This window comes from Scomber japonicus, chromosome 17, assembly GCF_027409825.1.
Source record: "Scomber japonicus isolate fScoJap1 chromosome 17, fScoJap1.pri, whole genome shotgun sequence".
Taxonomy (NCBI): Eukaryota; Metazoa; Chordata; class Actinopteri; order Scombriformes; family Scombridae; genus Scomber; species Scomber japonicus.
This window is the reverse complement of record NC_070594.1, coordinates 6,262,162-6,283,933: the sequence shown is the minus strand read 5'-3', so window position 1 is coordinate 6,283,933 and position 21,772 is coordinate 6,262,162. Positions and strand designations below refer to the sequence as shown.

The 21,772-nt window shown below is 39.6% G+C and overlaps 1 protein-coding gene across 1 annotated transcript in view; it reads right to left on the bottom strand.

Annotated features, from left to right (window-relative positions):
- The window catches only part of LOC128377507 (serine/threonine-protein kinase D3-like), a 65,284-nt gene extending 52,929 nt beyond the window's left edge, over positions 1-12,355 (bottom strand). The window contains exon 1 of the mRNA XM_053337460.1: positions 11,722-12,355. Within this exon, the coding sequence (XP_053193435.1) occupies positions 11,722-12,012 (291 nt within the window). The 5' untranslated portion in view covers positions 12,013-12,355. The remainder of the gene's footprint in view (positions 1-11,721) is intronic.
- Between the last annotated feature and the right edge of the window lie 9,417 nt (positions 12,356-21,772).

Below are 21,772 nucleotides of genomic sequence, written 5' to 3'. Positions count from 1 at the left end.
ACACTGTAGCTTCCATCATGTTTTAAAAAAAACAACAGGTTAATTTAAGATAAATAATGAACTAATTAAAAAGTGAATCTTAAAGTTAAAAGTTAAAGATTTCCCTTGACCTCGCAGTAAGATCATCTAAACAAGAGATTGACCTAATTTAGCTTTAAAAAATAATAAGTAGCATGAATAAGATCGAAGATTTTGGTAATAAGGAAGATATTTGTGAAGAAATCCTATTATTATTGCTGCCTTTTTAAATTTAAAAGCTTGTTTTATTGCAGCACTGATTACACTCATCATGCCCTACTTTTAAAAAAACAGACGTAATGTCCCTTTAAAGTCCCGCCGCAGCAGACGGGCCGAGGCGACATCTCCACATGATATCACCCACAACTCCGACTATTTGGATGCAAATGAGCGTCAGATATCCTGGTTAGATCCCAGCCGTCAGACGGAACAAAGTAAACATTAAATCCAAACTCATTTCCTGTTTCTGAGCCGATGACATCAGCGACGCGGACGGAAACTAACCCCACTTCCTGGTTCTTATCACAATAACAGGTACAGTGGAAGCAGGTGAAGGAGGGGAGCCGCTGTGGGTTTTTATATTATACTTTAAACAGCTGCTAACAGTTTATAAGGACTTTAAAAATGAGATAAATAAATATAGAGACTTTTAAACGTTGATTTTATATAAAGTAGTAAAAATAATAGTATCTCAGAGTTTGAAACCCAACAGTAGTCTGTAGAGTTGAGGAGGAAGAAGGAATCAGGTTGTTATCACTCGGCATTTGTTTAAGTACAGCTGTCATGTCTGCAGAGAGAAATCAGGTTAATGTCTTTATCATTTCATCCTTCCTGTCGTCCTCCCGGGTCAAACTGACCCCGTCTGTTTTAACTGTTCCTTCTTTCCTTCCTTCATTCCTTCTTTCCTTCCTTCCATCTGTCCTTCCTCTCTCCTTCTTTCCTTCTTCTCTCTCTCTCCTCCCTTCCTAGTGTCCTTCCTCCCCCCTACCTTCCTCTCTTTGTTCTTCTCTCTTTCCTCCCTTCCTTCTTTCCTTCCTCCATCCCCCTTTCTTGCTTCCTTCTTTCCTCCCTTCCTCCTACCTTCCTTCCTTACTTACTTCTTTCCGTCCGTCCTTCCTTCCATCCTCCATCCCCCTTTCTTCCTTCCTTCTGTCCTTCCTCCCCCCTACCTTCCTCTCTTTGTTCTTCTCCCTTTACTCCCTTCCTTCCCTCCTTCCTCCCCCTCCCTCCTTTCCTTCTCTCTGTTCCTCCCTTCCTTCTTTCCTTCCTCCATCCCCCTTTCTTCCTCCCTTCCTCCTACCTTCCTTCCTTACTTACTTCTTTCCGTCCTTCCTTCCATCCTCCACCCCCCTTTCTTCCTTCCTTCTGTCCTTCCTCCATCCCTCCCTCCCTCCTTTCCTTCTCTCTTTCCTCCCTTCCTTCTTTCCTTCCTCCATCCCCCTTTCTTCCTTCCTTCTTTCCTCCCTTCTTCCTACCTTCCTTCCTTACTTACTTCTTTCCGTCCGTCCTTCCTTCCATCCTCCATCCCCCTTTCTTCCTTCCTTCTGTCCTTCCTCTCTCCCTCCCTCCCTCCCTCCTTTCCTTCTCTCTTTCCTCCCTTCCTTCTTTCCTTCCTCCATCCCCCTTTCCTCCTACCTTCCTTCCTTACTTACTTCTTTCCTCCGTCCTTCCTTCCTTCCTTCCTTCCTTCCTCCATCCCCCTTTCTTCCTTCTGTCATTCCTTCCTCTCTCTGTCCTTCCTTCACTCCCTTCCTCCCTCCCTCCCTCCTTTCCTTCTTTCTTCCTCCCTTCCTTCCTTGACTCAAACACAACAGGAGGGTTAATTTAACCCTTTCAAACTAAAATGGATCAAATTTAACCCATTTTAAAAAATGTTTTGGCCGAGCCCGAGTAAAGAACGTGTGGTAAAAAGTTCAAATGAAGTTGGCTAAAAATAATTAGGTGGTAATTTCTACCTTTATTCTTTATAAACAGTCATTTTTGACCCAAGAGGACAAAAGTTGCATGAAAAATGTTTCTGACTTTTTATTTCTAGAGAAAAGTTTGGTATTTTCAGCCTACTGTACTTTATCACAGTTTTCTCTGTAGCCCCTAGTGGCCGTTAGAGGAACTGCACCTTGAAACTGCGTCATTCGCCTCAACAGTTTAAAATAGGAATGAAATCAGGTCAGGTTATAAAACTTTAAAAAAGAGGCTGTAACGGGATTAAAAGCTGTGAGTGACGTTCAGGATCATCAGAGTTCAGATGATAATTTTGATTTTAAGTTTTTAATGAAATGAGACGACAAATGGAGTCTGAAACGTTAAGCCGTGATTTAAAAAAGTTTGCGTAAGAGTCCGACAGATGTTAATGTTTCGTTAATTCATGTTACGTAAAAGATGATGATGATGATGGTGATGATGATGATTAACGACGGGATTAAAACCTCTTCACTTAACCTTAAATCACATTAAAACTACTTAATACTTCTACTTAATTCGAGGGAAGCTCTTCCGTCCTTTTAACTCATATTTTTATCATCGTCATTAATAAAACAGGTTCGTACATTCTCAACGGCTGAACTGCAATTTACAGGTTTTATGAACGTAACTTCCCTTTAGGTGAATATATATATAAACTTTTCAGCCTAATGACAAACTAATCAATACAAAAACATGTAATGAGAAAGCAGGAGAAAGAAAGAGGAACATGAACTATAAAACTTTATTACTGGAGTTTATTTAACCCTCCTGTTGTCCTCGAGTCAAGGAAAGGAAAGGAGGAAGGAAGGAGGGAGGGAGAGAAAAGGGAAAAGAGGAACGAAGGAACAAAGGAAAGAAGAAGGGAGGGAGGAAAGAAGGAAGGAAGGGAGAAGGAAGGAAGGAGGGAAGGAAGGCAAGGAGGGAGGAAGGAAGGGAGGAAGAAGGAAGGAAGGCAAGGAGGGAGGAAGGAAGGCAGGAAGGATGGAAGGATGGAAGGGGGGGAGGGAGGAAGGAAGGAAGGAAAGGAGGGAGGAAGGGAGAAAGGAAGGAAGGAAGGAAGGAAGGAAGGAAGGAAGACAAGGAGGGAGGAAGGAAGGAAGGAAGGGAGGAAGGACAGAAGGAAGGGAGGAAGGAAGGACAGAAGGAAGGAAGGAAAGAAGGAGGGAGGGAGGAAGGAAGGACAGAAGAAAGGAAAGAAAAAGAGAAGGAAGAAAGGGCCAGAACTTTCTTCTATTAAAGGACAAATTCACAGTTTTACAAGCGAGTCTTAAAGCAGCAGTCAGTCAGGTCTCCATATGAACATTAAATATGTTTGACTTCTTTTTTTAAAAAGGTGAAAACTAGATTTTCTAAAAAGAAAAAAAAAGAGTGGGAATAATAATCTAATTAATTAATATGCAAAATAAATAATAAATGTCCTTCAATTGACGTTGGAATTACAAGGCTTCATGTGACATTTGCAGCAGAGCATTTAAAATCTCTCTCTCTCTCTCTCTCTCTCTCTCTCTCTCTCTCTCTCTCTCTCTCTCTCTCTCTCTCTCTCTCTCTCTCTCTCTCTCTCTCTCTCTCTCTCTCTCTCTCTCTCTCTCTCTCTCTCTCTCTCTCTCTCTCTCTCTCTCTCTCTCTCTCTCTCTCCCTCTCTCTCTCTCTCTCTCCCTCTCTCTGTGTGTCTCTCTCTCTCTCTCTCTCTCTCTCTCCCCACCTGAACCACCACCTGTCCTTGGTAACCGTGGAAACCAGCACAGCTAATGGGAGAGAAAAGGGGAGCGGAGGCCGCGTGTGTCCCTCACATCGTTGCCCGTAGCAACAGATACAGATGCTGTGTTCAGGTTTTAAATGATGCCTTTTTTTACTTACAGATATTTTACCTTTTATTTCTTTATTTGGCCTTGATGTCTTCCAGTCTTCATCCTATGTGACTCTATAATTACCATTTTTTAGAGATGTGAGATTCAGGTTTTTTAAAATGATTATAAATGAAGAGAAATTTTAGTTCTTTTAGGTGTGTGACATTTTAATATCAGTATTAACCTCCTTCTCATATTTTAAGCTCCATAAATAAGCTGCACTTTAACTTTTAATGATATAAAAGCATTTTTGAAACACCAGAATAGTTATTTTCAGGACACTACCAACGCTTATATTTTTATTTTGTGATATTTCATCCTCTCCAACATAAAGGTTAACTAGTTTGCTCCTTTTTCTTTCATACATTCAGAAATGTTTTGTGTACTCTTTAAGCTGTATGAAGAAGCACAGATAACCATAGACTGTATATAAGAAGATAACTCAATCAGCTGCTCCTTCCATCCATCTACCCATCTACCTATCTATCTACGTACCTACCTACCTACCTACCCACCCATCTACCCATCTACATACCTACCTACCCATCTACCCATCTACCCATCTACCTACCTATCTACCCATCTACATACCTATCTACCCATCTACCTACCTACCCATCTACCTACCTATCTACCCATCTACCCATCTACCCATCTACCTACCTATCTACCCATCTACATACCTATCTACCTATCTACCTACCTACCTATCTACCCATCTACCCATCTACCCATCTACCCATCTACCTATCTACCTACCTACCTACCTACCCATCTACCAATCTACCCATCTACCTATCTACCTATCTACCCATCTATCTATCTACCCATCTACCCATCTCCCCATCTCCCCATCTACCAATCTACCAATCTACCTATCTACCCATCTACCCAAACCCATCTACCTATCTACCCATCTACCCAAACCCATCTACCTATCTACCCATCTACCCAAACCCATCTACCTATCTACCCATCTACCCAAACCCATCTACCTATCTACCCATCTACCCAAACCCATCTACCTATCTACCCATCTACCCAAACCCATCTACCTATCTACCCATCTACCCAAACCCATCTACCTATCTACCCATCTACCCAAACCCATCTACCTATCTACCCATCTACCCAAACCCATCTACCTATCTACCCATCTACCCAAACCCATCTACCTATCTACCCATCTACCCATCTACCCAGATTTTTTTAATGTATTCATATTTTAATTGTGCCTAATAATCTTAATTTTCACCAATATTCAACCGATAGTTTGTTCTTTTATTATCATTCATTTTAGGTTAACATGAGTTGCCCTTAAGTTGCCTTATTTAGCATTTATAAACAGTAGTACAGACATTTAATAAATGGGTTATTGCACATTATAATGTACTTATAAGCAGATATAAAGACATATTATCAGAAGTTCACATATGAAGACATATTTTATGTTGCTATATTAGTGTTTGCCTATATTGTAATTTATTATCTGCAGTTTCCAGGAGGAGTTATAGTTGTTATTATAGTTATACAATAAAGTGTTTTATAAGAAATGTATTAATGTATAAGTGCTAAATGGGCAGATATATATCAAATATATCTATTATAGAGCAGAAGAAGTCAAGAGGAGCTCAACACTGTCTCTACTTTTTTATTTATCTAGCAAAACTTTCCTTCGATAAACCAATCCAGCTGTTTTAAAACAAACTGTCCATTATTAAGAGATAAATAACGCACAAAGGACTCCTTTTTTTTTTAATAGCCTGACTCAGTTTGGCTCTGATTCGATGAGACAGTGATGATGTGTCGAAGCTGAGATGTTTTAGAGGCTCGTATTGTCTCATGCTGACAAACTGCCTTTTTTTCTGTGTTTCTGTCTCGCTCTCAGATTCCAGGTTCATGACATCACCGCTGGATGTTCGGACCGTCGGGACACTCGGCTCTGCTCCTCTTCACTGCTACTCTGCATAAAACATAAAACTGAAGCCTCTTTTTTTTTTTTTTTTTTACGAGCTGTTCAACAAACAGAACGAAGGACCAATAACACAGAAAATAGGCCAAGATGTTTTTACTGTGACTGATTTATATTTTCTGGAGGGAAAAAAGCAGCAAAACGTGACAAAAGTGAGAAATCATGAGTTTAATAATCATAAAATATTATAACAACTTATATTAATAACTGCACTGTAGTGTTCAAATCCATAAGAGAGGCGCGTTTGGGTGACCTGAAGGCAGCAAGCTTAAGCATTTTAATTTGATTACTTTACTTATTACATTATTATAATTCTATATATAAGTGTGTGTATATGGACACAGAAAAAGATATTGTGTGCATATATATGTGTGTGTGTGTGTGTGTGTATGAGCTCTATGACGTCTGTTTTATCTCAGCTATGTAAAGCACTTTGTGATGTATGTCTATGTAAAGCGCTCTATAGATAAATTGTACCTTTACATACTTTTAAAGTAAAATGTAAAAAGTGCCCAATTAAAGAAACCAGAATGCTGTTTTTGTGTGTTTATACAAAAATCTGGGAAACAAAATTACAAAAATAAAGTTTCTTTTTCATGAATAGATGCTAAACTGCAAAGGTGTGTGATCTAAACATGTATTTTTGAATTATACATCTTCATATCAACGAGTGTTTTAAGCTTGTACTGCACTTTTCCCCCATGTTTTCACAGTGTAGCTTCAAATAAATGAGAAAAACTGACTGACCATAGATCATATTTGAACATTGTCATTTTATTGCCTTTACTGTTAGCCGATATTTTATCTTGATGCCTCTGATATATGATCATGTTTAAGGTTGTTCTGGCTAATGTGTTACTAAACCCTTTAAATACATATTTACTCATCCAGCAGACTCAGAGCAGTAAATGTGTCGTCTGAAACCGAAACTAAGAGCTGAAAGAGGTTAAAGGAGCTCCGCAGAGCTGCAGAGTCGGTGCGGTAAACGTCTGCGGGTTCGTCAGAGTCGCTTTCAGTCGACGCCTATATCGAAAATATTGAGTTAAGAGTTTCATTACACAATCTGTGACAGGGCTGTGAGAGTGTGTGTGTGTGTGTACAGAGGGGGGTGGTCAGTGCGGCGACCTACAGGGGAGGGGAACTTCCCTACTTCCCTAACCAACCCCCCCTTCCTCCTACACACACACACACACACACACACACACACACACACACACACACACACACACACACACACACACACACACACACACACACACACACACACACAGGAGTGACATAACAGCCCGTAAATCAGACCTCAGGCTTCCATTCACCCACAGACGCAGCTCACAGCTCCGTGATGTCGACACAAAAGCAGGAAAAAGAAAATTCCTGTGCTGATGTCACTTCGTCGAGCGACCTGGAATCATTCCGTTCCATCGTGTCCTCCGACTTACAAAACGTTACGTTACATATACGTTAAGAACAGCACGTAACTGTGATGTAAGCTGAGTCAAAGGCAAACACACATGTTAACAAGATGAGTCTGCAGCCATGCTAGCAGCTCTGCACAGGTAGCATGTGTTTAGCTTTAGGCGCTGCTGTATGTAGGTATGCCACCATGTTCTCAAGCATGTAGTTGGTTTGTTCTGGTCCAAATCAGTAGATGAGTTCAGTTTCTTTACAAGATCCAAGTAAACCAAAATGTATCACCAACAGCCAGGTGAGTGTGATCTCTCTTCTCATTGGTCAGATGTGTTAGGGTCATGAAGAAGAAGGTCCTGAACATCGTCCATGAGCTAAATACAACATACTACATTGCACTAGTTCATGTTGGACCTCAATTCACTCTCCAGCTAGCAGCCAGCGACTCTTAAACTCACTCAACTCAATTCAACTCACTCATCCACATCCCAGCATGCAAAGCTCACCTGGCTACAGCAGTCATTCCTGATAGTTGGGTCGGATCAAGGTCGGATCACAATCCCACCAAAAACTAGACCAAGCCCACCTTCTCTACAGGGCCACCTTACAGTTGTTCTTATCCAGGTATGATTTCTGTGTTCAGATCTGCCCAAACGAATCATACCAAAGAAGAAAACCAACCAGAGTCTGATTCAATCGGACTGAAAGCATGCTAAACTCAAAGTGGTAAACTATTGAGTTTATCTCACTCCAAACCACAGTGATCAACCTCATGGTGGCACTAAAGATAAAGTCTGAGGGTTAGGGTGATCTTCTGAGCAACATGAATGTCTGTACAAAGTTGGTTGCTGTTAGTTAGAGCCAAACCATCAGCTTACAAGAGAGGTAATACTGTTGTGTTGTCACTAGAAACGCAATGTGACCAATTTATGGAGTAGGTCCAGATCACACCAGCATTAAAAATGGCGAAATTCCACTTCAAAATAAGTTCATTCCAACAGAACTGCCATTTTATTTACAGATGCTTTACACAAGTTGGCGAATATCCTCTGTAATAGGCTCAGGTGGTATCACGGTATGATTTTTAATACAAAAATACAGACACTCCTCTTTCTATTAAGGTATTGAGGGGATGTATTGTAGTGTCCAGCAGACACACCACTAGAGGTCAGTCTCTTCTGGTGGAAAAGGCAGCTGAACTGACAAAAGATGGCGATACAAGGACAACGTTATAATGCCTTTTCCCCTATTTGGGAGTATTCTGGGTTTAGTGGCATACATATAATTTAATTTATAGATGAATTATTCCAACTACTATCATCTCAGTCCAGCCCACTGATGTGTCCGTATCCACCATGGCAACAAATGTCATGGAGTACTCCGGCAACAATCTATGGAAGAGGAAGAGGGGCTTTTATTTCTATAGGCCACAAATATTTAAACCCAGCAAGACTTTGTAGGCAAGACAATGTAATACATGCTACAATGACTTTAAGCACCAGCATCTCAGCTTAGATATTGTTTTTTTTTTGGTTGGTTTAGGGTTTTTTACACTAATACCATACATCATATTTGCTGGTGAAATGTCAGGAAGATATCACACAAGCCTACTAGGTAAATAAAAAGTTACCACAGGACATTAGCTCATTTCCCCTTTCAGTGTTCTTAGTTGCAGTTCCTCCAACAGCCACTAAATGCTGCTCCAAAATACACTGACTGTATTGAAGTGAATGACAACAATTTCTCAAAAAAATCCCAAATTTTGGCCACTAATGTTACTTTTAAAGTGGTTTTAGTGGGAATTTGAAAATTAACAGGGGTTTACAGAATTAAGAGACTCTCTCAGCCTTCTTAACCCAAAATACAACATATTACACACCAAGTTGTAACAGTTTACACACAGTGAGAAGAGTCAACAACAGTCAAAACCAAAGTGACCCTCTCCACCCCACCCTACTCCACCCCACCCCTCTGACTGCTTCTCCAACACAACACACAGCTGTGAAACAGGAAGTGAAGAGCGCTGACACAGCAACGCCAACCAGGAAGAGACATTCTCAGTGAAAAGTCTTTTCCTTCTCCGAGCTTGTAAACAGGGAGAGACAAGATACAAGAGACAACTAGTGAAAGTATAGAGACAGTGATGATGGGGATCAGATTGTCCAACAATTTGGTGAGATGACCCCATGAACTTTGACCCACCCTCAGGACAAAATTCACATTTTTTGTAAGACAACAGTTTGAATGACCTGTTTGTTCTTTAAACTGTCCAGAACACTTATATTGTGGAGTATATGGGGTTGTAAAAGGTTCATGAAATTAGGAATAAAGAAAGTCCGACCACTTTAATGGCAAAAATTCCCCAAAACCCCAAAATATTTCTGTTATTTTATACCCAGAATAGTGCAGCAGAGACATGTGCTGATACTATACATTCACATTACATGCTAAAATGGCCCAAATCTGATTTTATTTGCCTTTAACTGATTCAGATCTCCACCAAATTAGTTCTTTTTTTCCTATCAAATCTGTGTCACACATATGTGGATCTGATTCATATCTGATCTCTGGATGTTCAATCACTGTCAGATCAAACTTAATGTGTTTTTTTGATGTCATTATTATTCATTGTTATATTATCATATTCTGCAGACACACCAGGAACAGTGCCGGGCCATGATGCCAATTTGACACAGTGGCCAAACTGTGTAATTACAACTTCCATCATTGACGCACACTGGCCCGAAAAGCGTTTTCTCCCCCACACACAATCATTGGAAAAGGAGCAGCTGTAAATCAAAATGACTCTTTTTTATTATCAGAATTTTATCCGTTTGGTCCCGATAACATTTGGAAAGTCTAGAGGAGCCAAGAGGAAGCCGGCTTGGCCAGCAGGAGTCTCGGACGTGCTAGAGGAAGACTCCAGTGAGCATGCTCCATTGGCCGAAAAAAACAAGAAAGTGTGAAGAAGCCTGCAGCAAAATGGTGGAACCATGTTTGTTTTTTGGCTTCCTGCACCACTGAGCAGGAAAAAAAAGGCACCATCTCTGAACACTTCAATACGTCCATAACATGCAGATATCGCCTGCCAACGTTATTAAGTGTCAACTTCTCTTGGCCATGTTTATTATTTTAATGATTAATGTTTGAAAAGTTGGGACCTAAACAGTTTTCACACATGCATACCAAGAATATGAATGATCTGACTAAAAACATTTTTTTTTTTTTTTTAAGATTTTGTTGGCATAGGCGCCTTTATTTATCAGTAGACCGATAGGAAACATGGGAGAGAGAGGGGTGGTGACATGCAGCAAAGGACCTCCGATCAGGATTCGAACCCGGGGTCGGCTGCGTATATGACCTGCGCACCAACATTTTTTAAAGACATCAGAATTTGCACATTAAGGCATGTGATGAAATGTGAATAGCCATAGATAAATCACTTAATCTGCTGTTATTAACAAAGCTTTCAGACAACTAGCAGTTATCGCTCCATCAGCGGGGAGCACCACCACTGCTGCAGCCACTGGTTACCTCCAATCCAACCGACAGCTTCTACCATCAGCTCCAGACTGCTGCTATCGATCAGTGTTTCAATGCCAGGAAGAAAGAAAAGCGTTTACAGGTTGGGTAAAGTACAAAAAAAAGCCCAAACAGGTGTTGGTGCAGGTGAACAGCTTCACTGCAGGTCAGACACCAAGCTGAGAGTCCGATAAACTAATAAATCCAATAATCAACCAGCTGATCAAAAGTTAGATATGAAACAGTAGTGGGGGTTCATTGCAGAGCGTCGTTATGCTGGTTAGCTGCAGTGTGTGTGTGTGTGTGTGTGTGTGTGTATGTGTGTGTGTGTGTGTGTGTGTGTGTGTGTATTCAGTGCAGTAAACACAGGTGGTTCAGCGCGAGCAGTGAAACCAGTAGATTGTGGGAGATAAAGTCGAGCTGACAGCGGATGCCTGTACCACGAGGTGCGAGAATCGACTCTGACACAAAGGGGAAGTCACTGAGTTCACCAACACTAATGAACGGGCAACATCAGACATGTGACCACATTTCATACTTCGTACTTCAAGAAAAATAAGAAATGCTTGTAGTATGTAGTTTGTAGTATGTATGATTATTTTCATTATCGATTAATTGGTGAGCTGTTTGGTCGAAGATTTGCTGCATCATGATGACAGTTAATCAAATATATTAACATTTGCAATCAGGAAATTGAAGACTGTGTCACTATTTTTTAACATTTTGTAGATTCAACGATTAATCAACTAATCAGGAAAATAACTGGCATGCTAATCAGTAATGAAAATAATAGTTTCCTTGGTATTTATTTTGAAAAAGCCACCTTTTTTTTCCTGTGGTGGTTTCGACCAATGGAAACCAGCTTAAAGTCTCACCGGACCTTTGAACTTTGACAAATACTTTGGGTAAAAAATTGGAAAACTTGACTGTGACATGAAAAAGTCGTGACATGGACAACTACGCCACCAGAATCACAGATCAGAAGCCCCTTACCTTCTGATCCACGATGGAGCAGACGAGCTCTCGGACGGCGGACAGCGAGAGGTCACCGGGGTCGAGCGTGACCGTCTCCCTGGTGAGTCCGATCTGGAGCAGGAAGGAGACGCCGTGGATGGAGCACCGTGAGCTGGTTGGGCTTGGTGCCGTCTGGCTGCCGTTGGACAGCTGGCTGCAGATGGTGGCGGGTGGGCTGGGCGACGGCGTGGGTGGGACAGCATGGTGAGGGAGGACGGGGAGAGCTCGTGGCGAGGCCGGCGGCGGCGGGGGGCTGTTATCGGCCGACATTGGCTGCTATCTGTGACGTCGTCCTGGAAGTAAAAAGGCGTCGTGGGGAAACAACATCCAAAGAGAGCGTCCGACTGCTCAGGTTTGTTCGTCAGCCGAGCGTTTTCTGTCCCTTCTTTTGTCTCAATTCACATTTCTCACTGTTAAAATCCTGCAAGGAAGGTTTCCTCTCACTGCCGGGCATCTCTGAGGTAGAAATAAAACAAAAAATCTGGATCCTGGAAAGTTCAGCTTTACAGAGTTTTATCACGGTTCGATCCTCAGACCTCCTGCTGGCTCAGACTGTGGACTGGGTTGTAAGTGGTGATGATGAAAGTTGGAAAGATCTGTAGCTTCTCTTTGCTGGTTTCACTGGCAGCATCTGTGGAGAATTAACCAGGTTTTAGTTCAATTTAGTCTAGCTTAGTTAATTTTGGTCATTAAACTCAAATACACATGTATAAACAAAGTCAATAATCATGTAGCCTATCCTTGTTTTCGTCGTCTCCCTTTGAATATATACACATATTTCCTTATAAATGCATGGTTATATATCCCCTAAAGTACCACGGTTCTTATAAATAACATACAATAATATTTAAGCCTTAATTTTGTATTAAGAGCAGGTAAACTGATGTGTAGTCCCTTGTAAGTTTCACTAGAAAGATTGAAATCCTTAAAATTTTGTGGCAACACATTTTGAAGCAGATGGTGTCACTTTCCTTTTTATATCCCTGGATTGGAATAACTTTAAAAAATGTGTATCATATATTATACTGATGCTATGTGGGAAGTTAGTTATAATTACAGTGATTTTAATCATTGCAGCCACAACCCCACAGCGGAGGTGGGGCCTAAAGCAAAGCAGATGTGCAGGACAACTTTAACATCGTATTGAAAGGACTTTAAATGGAGGTGAGAATTAGTCAGACCGATAAATTATCACTAATATCACCTATATTAGCATCTGTGTGAATGTTAGCAGCTAATAGTCTTTTGCTAGTTTATTTATATACGTTTACAAGCTTGGCAAAGTGTTAAAATGACGTATGTTTTAGTAGTTTTGTATACTAAAAGTTAACTGTCGAATTAAGGTTAAGCAAAATATCGACATTATAATGATATTGTGAAAAAAGAGAGTAGATATCGTCTTAGATTTTGAATGTCGTAAAATCGTGGTGTGTCGTAAATGTATCGTAGCGAGTCCTGTGAGATAACAGGGACTACTTAATGCTGCGCTGGGATTAAGACTCAGGTGTGTAGTTAGGCAGAAACGTGTGTATATATGTTATCAGGGCAGTGCAAAGAAACTAAATAAAGTGTGTGTCCGTCCCAACATGGCTGCTATTAAAGTTTAAAAACCTAAAAGACTTGCACGGACTGGTTGGTCATTAAATATAACGATAAGCGTCTTTTCCTGGTTTTATTTAAAGGCTGTATTAAAGTGAAGTGGTGTAATTTTCTGAATGTAACAGACTGTTCCAGGCTCAGCTGTTTTGTTATTTGTGTTTTCCCATTTAGTCATTATATCCGCATTACTGACGATCATTTATCCAAAATCTCATTATGTAGCTTAAATACGTTATGAAAGCTCAAATCGTCATCGCTACAATATCGATATCGGGGTATTTGGTCAGAAATGTCATGATTTTGTCCAATTAACAATAAAGTTCACTTTTAATTAGGAAATAAAGCTATTTTGTCATTAATAGGCCTACTCTTCATTCTTATTTAATGTATTCTTATTTTTCATATTGCAGCAGAACATTTCCCTTAACTCTTCATCATCCTTCTACAAACCTGCAGCCGATCAAACCATTGCTCCACATCAGTTCCTCCAAACTCAACTACCCACACAATATATGACTTTAACATTTTTCCAAGTATCTCATTAGTAGTCTCATTTTGAAACTAACTCCCAGATTTACTCAAGCAGAAAATCATCTGATCCTCGTCTTTCCACACATCTGACGACCAGACGTTTCAGTGTTCAGATACAAGAGTCCAAATCATGCACTCACCACTCAACACTCAACCTCACCATTTTAACCTTATTATCCCATTTTATTTGACATTAAAGCCTATTAGAGCATATTTAAAACACTTACTTCCATTTGATCAATAAGCGTACTGTGTTTTTTTCCCTCTCACTGCACATTGATTTTGTTTTTTGTTGTTTTTGTGTATTTGATTGATTGATTTTAACTTGTAAAGTCAGAAAATCTGTTTTTTTGGAGGCTAATTTGAATGAATCCTTTAAGTATCTGGTTCAAACAAGCAGTAAAGACATCATGGTATGTACTATAGAGACAAATGTACCACATGGCAACATTATTTCTAAAGGTAAAACTTCTCACACTCAACTCAGCTCAGCCTGCACTGTATTTAAAAAGCGTCACAGTACTTTATAAAAACATTAATAAGAAGAAGAATAAAGCAAAAGCGTTAAACAGGTTAATATTAAAATACATCATATGGCCACAGTGAAGTCTTAAACTGTTCAGTAACACACATTATAAAAGTGAACACTGACTTTAGACCCTTAAAGACCTTAAATAATGTGAACAGATTTACGGTAAAATCAGATTACATATATATTACATGCAACAAACTACTAACAATTTTTTAAAAAGCACATTAATCAATATTTGCCCACGTCTGTGTTTTCGCTCATTATAAATTATGAATAAAATAAGTAAGCTGCATGAAGTCTGAATGTAAAGCAACAGGATGTGCCTGGTTACACAGATGCAGAGAAAAGTTTAAAGGCAGCAGCACCTCTCAGAGCAGGGCGGGTTTTCCACTTCCATCCAGCGGCAGCTCGGAGCGCTCAGCGGCCGAATATGAGCGACCCCAGCCCCGGTTCGTCCGCTCGGTCCTCCGGGCCCTGGAGCCACAGCTGGAGCGGTGCAGCAGATGAGTACTGTCACACTTTTTCCTCTGCAAACTTCCCCCCGCTGAGCAGCACTCACACCGAGCGGCTCCAGCTTCATGCGGATCTGATTAACACAGCCACAAACACACAAACCACACTCACAATGCAGATAGTAGCGCGAGGAGGAGGGCTCACTCTGATGGGATTTCTAGGGACCAAGCTGCAAAACAAAGATACTCTGAAAATCTAAAACAACTATTCACAAAGTACCAAAACAGCAATATAAAAATACTCCACTAAAAATCCTACTAGAGTAAAAGTGCTGCAGTATTATGAGTGATGTAGTATGCAGTATTACAGTAAAAGTAGTGATATATTATTATATATGACGTCATTAGATTATTAATAGTGAAGCATCAGTGTTGCTGGAGGTGGAGCTAGTTTACTATACTTTATATACAGTTAGCTAGTTTATACTACTTTATATACAGTTAGCTAGTTTATACTACTTTATATACAGTTAGCTAGTTTACACTACTGTATATACAGTTAGCTAGTTTACACTACTTTATATACAGTTAGCTAGTTTATACTACTTTATATACAGTTAGCTAGTTTAGTCCAGTGGTTCCCAACCTAGGGGTCGGGCCCCTCCAAAGGGTCAGCAGATAAATGCTGGTGAGATGATTAATGGGAAAGAAGAAAAAACAAAGTTCTGATTCACAAATGTGTTTTCAGTTTTTGGACTTTTTCTCTAATCTTAGATTTTTGCTGAAATATTGGATCATTTGAACATTTATTGAAATGAAACCATGTGAGAAGTTTAGAGGGAAAATCACTATTTGATGGGGCTGTTAACAACTCATAGACATCTGAAATGTGAGCCGACTACACACTGCTTTTTGGTTTCATCTTTAACAATGTGTTGTATTTTAAAAGCTTGTTATATTATCTATTGTGTCAAATCATCATCTGAAAAGTAACTAAAGCTGTTAAATAAATGACATATTCTTCTCTGGGGAGAGGGTTAACAAACAGGCCAACATGGTTCAGGAGGAGCTTTTCCTTTCAATTGTTACATCAAATTATTGACTTTTTATTTGGCAACAGAGTGAAACATCTGTTATATGTTAGACAATCTTTGTCCGGTCCGTCCATTGAGTTTCATCAGGTGACTCTTTGGCGCCATCTTCTGGTCGAAAACACTCCTGAAACCCAGAGTGCATTTCATCAGGCATGGAGTTATTAACTTTTTAACAAATAATGTAGACTAATAATGTTCCTGTAAAATAACAGAGGTGGAAAAATATTAGAGCGTTACTTAAATAAAAGCATCAATACCACAATGTAGAAACACTCCATTAGAAGTAAATGTCCTGCATGTAGGAGTATTATCAGCTTCATTTATTGTCATTTAAGATAAGATATTCCTTTTAGTCCCACAATGGGGAAATGTGCATTATTACAGCAGCAAGTGGACAACAAAATAGAATATAAGAGCAGCAATAAGAAGAAGAATAAAGAACAATAAATAATAAGTACAAAAACGGGCCGCAAGGAAGTTTTGTGAACGACTTATTTAATCTTTAAACAACAGAGAGTAATTTATAAGCTTATTATTATATTGTTTTATGTACAATATTCATCTGAAAGTAACTAAAGCTGTCAAATAAACACAGTAGAGTGGAAGAACAAAGAGCATAAAATGAAAATATTGCAAAATTGTGGCGTAATGAAAATAACACAAACGCCCTCACAGAGTTACTCAATTAAATCAATGAATAAACATGATTTCTACCATTTAAACAGAGACGTTCTCTCTGTCTTTGTTCTTTTTTGGAACTCTTTTTATTGATTTTGTTGTTAGGAACATATACCATTACATAATTGATCATTGATCAGTTACACAAATACATCTACAATAAGAAAAAGGCAAAGAAACAAGCCAACAAAACACATAGCTAACAAAATTACATGAAACATTAAATTAAATGGGGAAAAAACACATAAATCTTAAAATAAAAGGTCACATTCCCCCTTAAAATATGTTTTCTACAATAGAAATGTGAGTTATTATTGTTTAAAGAGTAAAGTAAGTCATTTTCCTGAGTTTCTCTTGTGAGTGTTAATATGTATATTGTTCAGGCGCCTTTTATCTGCATCTATTGTCCACAGCAGCGTTGGATTTGGCTCAGGGTAAATACTGAGGGTCTGTTACCGAGGTACAACCCGCCTGCAACAGGAATCCTGAGGCGGAGAGATTGGCCGCTCGTGTTTTTAAAAGACCGGGATGAAATGAAAACACCTCACAATGCAAGCTGAAAGGTCAAAGGTCACATTAGAAGGGAGAGGAGAAAGTTAATAGAGAGGATTTAGACTGCGAATAATGTTAGAACAACTGTAGAAACAATGAAGCCACTGTTGAGTTTTCTTATCTGTGGCGAACAGTGATTTATTGTTTCGGCTTCCTCATCAGTGCTCCCAGTGAGTCTTCCTGGAGATAACTTTAAATTGATTTTTATTGTGACTGCAGGTGGAGGACTATATAAATGTCTCTTTCTGTAGGTCTCCACCCATGACTGGATCTACCATACCACCCTTGAAACGAAAGTGGGTCCTCAATGAAGGTTTGACTGTTTCGGCTTCCTCATCAGTGCTCCCAGTGAGTCTTCCTGGAGATAACTTTAAATTGATTTTTATTGTGACTGCAGGTGGAGGAATATATGAATGTCTCTTTCTGTAGGTCTCCACCCATGACTGGATCTACCATACCACCCTTGAAACGAAAGCGGGTCCTCAATGAAGGTTTAACTGGGTTTAATCTGGTGATTCGACAGCTACGAGAGATGATTGGTTAGCAGAAAATGGACAGAACCAACAAAAGGAAAAAGAAGAGAAAGAATTGACTGTTATAATAATGAAAAATCCTGCAAATCAGTGTCAAAAAGGCTTAAAATGAAGAACATACATTAATCACAGCATGACTGTCAGTGCCCAGCGGCTTCTGGGAGTGGCGCTAATCTTACCATGTCTCCACCTGCTGCCGTTTTGCCTGGTTTTAGTTTTAGTGTGTGACATATTTTTAACAGTCCTGTGAAACAAACTGGTATCCGAGCTTTGTTTAACCTTGTTTTATAATAATAATGATAATAATAACTTTATTTCTATAGCACCTTTTAAAAAGCGAGTTTACTTTGCGAGTGCTTTTACAGGCAGCAGTAACAAGGCCAACATTAACAAGATGAAAGAAGAGGACAATGAATTACAGTCTGGAAGTGATGAAAATATAATAATAAAAATGTTTTCAGTTCCTTGTATTTCTTTAATTCAGTGGAGCAGAGTTGCAGTCACCCTGGATGAGGCCCCTTCACTGCTGACTGTGGTTAAATGCAAAGGGAGGCATCAGTGTTTCACCTGTTGGCCCCACCTCTCTGTTTTTAACTGTTCGTCGCCTCTGTCTCACAAACACACAACAATACTCCTTTGTAGCTGGTTACCATGAAGTAATAGATGTCTATCATGTACCTTTGTTCAATGTGACTCCAGGACCATTTAATGTGATAATAAATAGAAACAGGTTTGAGGTTTCTGGCACAACTTCACCTACTTCTAAGGTGAATGGAGAAGTAAAAAAAACTGTCTGAAGAAAGTCAAAGCTAGTAGAGGATAACTTTATTAACAGACCAGCAGTGTGTTTCGGCTTTCAGACTTCATCAGGGTCATTATAAAACACATTACAAGCAGTATTTAAATAGGGGTAAAAACAAATATACACAACATAACCAATAATGTGCATCCAGATATCTATCAGCCAATGGGTAATCCACCAAGGTAGATTGGGATACATGGTCATTTGACTTCAGGTCAATCATTGTCCCAGACAGGTATGAGGCGAGGAGAGTATCCACGAACCAGAAACATACAGTCTAAAATCTAAACTGTGTCCCTAATGTGTTTTATGATGACCCTGATGAGGGCCACAAGCCAAAATGTGTTGGTCTGTTAATATAATAATAAATAGAAATGTCAGAGCTGTAACTCTTATTTTCTATTCGAAGAAAAGTCTAAATATGAAAGTCTGGTCTTGCTTACAGTTTTGCTGTAACATGCTCAGTGCATAGTATTGCTGTCTGTCTGGCTCGTAGATTTGATCCCACCTGCAGGCAATGTTAATCTTGGTAGGATTTCAATGTTATTCAGCTTCCAGCAACTCAGCACGAATGGTTCCAGTTTTCAGCTCAATCACACACAGCTTCTTCCAAAAGTGCATTTTCTAGTTTTATTGTTGTGGTTCAGTGGACAAGTCCAATTTTCACTCTTCTCTCTCTCTCTCTCGACTCTGCTTTCTCCATGTATCCCTGAGAGAAATATATAGTACTCCAGCAGTCAAATATTTATTGCTAACTGCTGTTTGGACAGGTAGTTGCACACTCAGGCTGGAAAAAGTGATGGGAGCGCTGAAACTGAACCAAAGCATTACAGTATGTTTCAATTATGAGCGACACCTTTCATATTTCACAATCATCTGACCCATGGTTGATGTGGGAGAGTACTTATTTCCTGTCCTGTAGCAAAATTATCAGTACAACAATGTAAAAATAAGTAAGTAAGAAGTAAATGTTCTGCATTTATAATCCTACTTAACCCTCCTGTTGTCCTCAGTTAAATTTTGACCCCGGAGGACAACAGGCGTTAACTGAAAAATTAGGTATACTTTTATTATTATCACACTCACACTCATCCTGGACAGCAGCCGAAGCTCCATATCAACACTTATCTAACAGCCTGCCCTGACCTGGGCTCAAACTACCACATCCTGATGATGTCTCCAAACATTCAAATATAGTCGACACTAACAAAGCTACACAAAGATATCTTGCACAGTATGTCCATAAGCATAACCATCAAGAAAAACACAGCTCATTATATATATGCCTTACAAAAACACAGCATTAATGAATGGATGTGGCACCTATATCACACAATCATTTTTTCCGACATATGAGGTACAAGTATATTGCCATAAATTTAAATCCCACTAATTCCACTTCATACCAAAGAGAAGCTGTACTCACTCATTAGAAGCTCAGCAAAGTCATTTACGAAGCTGCTCAGATCCAAAGTCCTCTCTGCTGTTCTCAATAGAGAGTAGCTATAGTATAGCCAGTCCACTGAGTCCGGAGAAGCGGGACGCGGCGGTCAATGCCGCTTCATTTACGGAGCTAGCTAGCAAGCTACCGCTAGCCTCCGGCTGCATGCTGGCCTTTGCCTGGGTTGCCTGGGTTTGAGAAAAAAACGTGTCTAATTTGGTCATTTTAGCTTTACCCTCATCCTGCTTCTTTCTTTCCTTCCTCTTTTGCGCGCTGCTGTTTTGTTTGAGCTTGCTAAACATGATACTTTTATCTTTTCTTGTCAACTTTCATACACCTGCTTTTTTTCCTACTGAAAGGAGAAACAACTACGTCACGTCATCGCGACTCATCATGACTGACAGCTATCAAGGTGATTGGACATTATTTTCCTCCTCCCATACCAGCCACTCAGCTAGCCTACCTTACTGACCCACCCCGAGCTATTTCATTCACAAAAACAATACAGCTGCTTTTTTTTTTTCTTCCTTCATGAGGCCCTGACAGCGTCTGGGCCCCGGTGCAGCTGCAGCGGTTGCACCGTCGATATTTATGCCACTGTTCCTTGGTGGAGCTGCTAGACACGTATAGACATCTGAAACATGACAGGGTTCGCGAGTTTTACTTTACAGTATCTGAGTAAATGTACTTACTTTCCACCACTTTTGAATATATATATTATACTGTAATACTTACACAAGCATTTGCTCCATTGAAAAGTCTTACTGAAAGAAAAGAAAATACTTTGTGTAACTGTATGTCCTCTTCTGTCATCACTCCTTCACCTTTCCTCTCATCTCTTACTGTAAAATACAGATATAAAGGAGCCTTCATCACTTTGGGCTCCTCTAACCCACCTGAATCACAGCAGGAAGCTCCGCCCACATCAGCTTTGAATAGTGATGCATTCAGGTGTTATCAGGGAAATCTGAAAACCACACGTCCATCTGGCAGAAGTCCTGTTTTAAGGTGAAAGCAGGTGTTTTGTGTATGTGTGCTATTATTGATACTGTCCGAGATATATAAAGTCTTTATAATAAAATACATTAAGTATACTATGTCTATACTATATCTTCAGTCATCCACCAAACAACACCAAACAAGAGTCAACAGCAGAATAAGCTGTTCGGCATTGGCAGAGAAGATTTGCCAAATTTTTCATGGGCACAACCCACATACACAACTCTGCTGCTCATCCCACAAATGCATGTTCCTTACAAGTGTGGCACCATTTAAAAGGGAAATAAACAGGCTTTCCAACGGCATAAGATTTATTGCTAGGAAGTATTGTTACAACATAGAAATAATGTACCAAACACAAATGTCCTTACTTTTTGTGCTATGTTTATATGAGTGAAATTAGGAGTGAGCTGACTCAATTTATATTGATTCAGCTTAAGTATATCATATGTCAAAAGTTCTGTGTTTTTTAATCAAAAGCCAATGTATAATTGTGAAAAAGTGTATCAGTTATGGGTGTGTTTAGTGATTAATTCTCTTTTTTAATGTAATGCCACTTTAAGTACACATTTTACATTTGTTTTACTCTGATCAACACTTTTCAGTTAGAGGACAGTAATGAACTTTGCAACGTCTTGGGTGGACATTAAGTCACACGGTTTCTTGCTGTACCAAAAAGTTCAGTAGTTCAGCGAAGAATCGTAGGTTTTTATGTGCAACCCTCCCAACACACACAACTGTACTTTTATGTAGGAGAAATACCTTCCCCCTTACATCTAGTAGAATTGTGACAATATAAGTCTTGAGCAAAATGTCC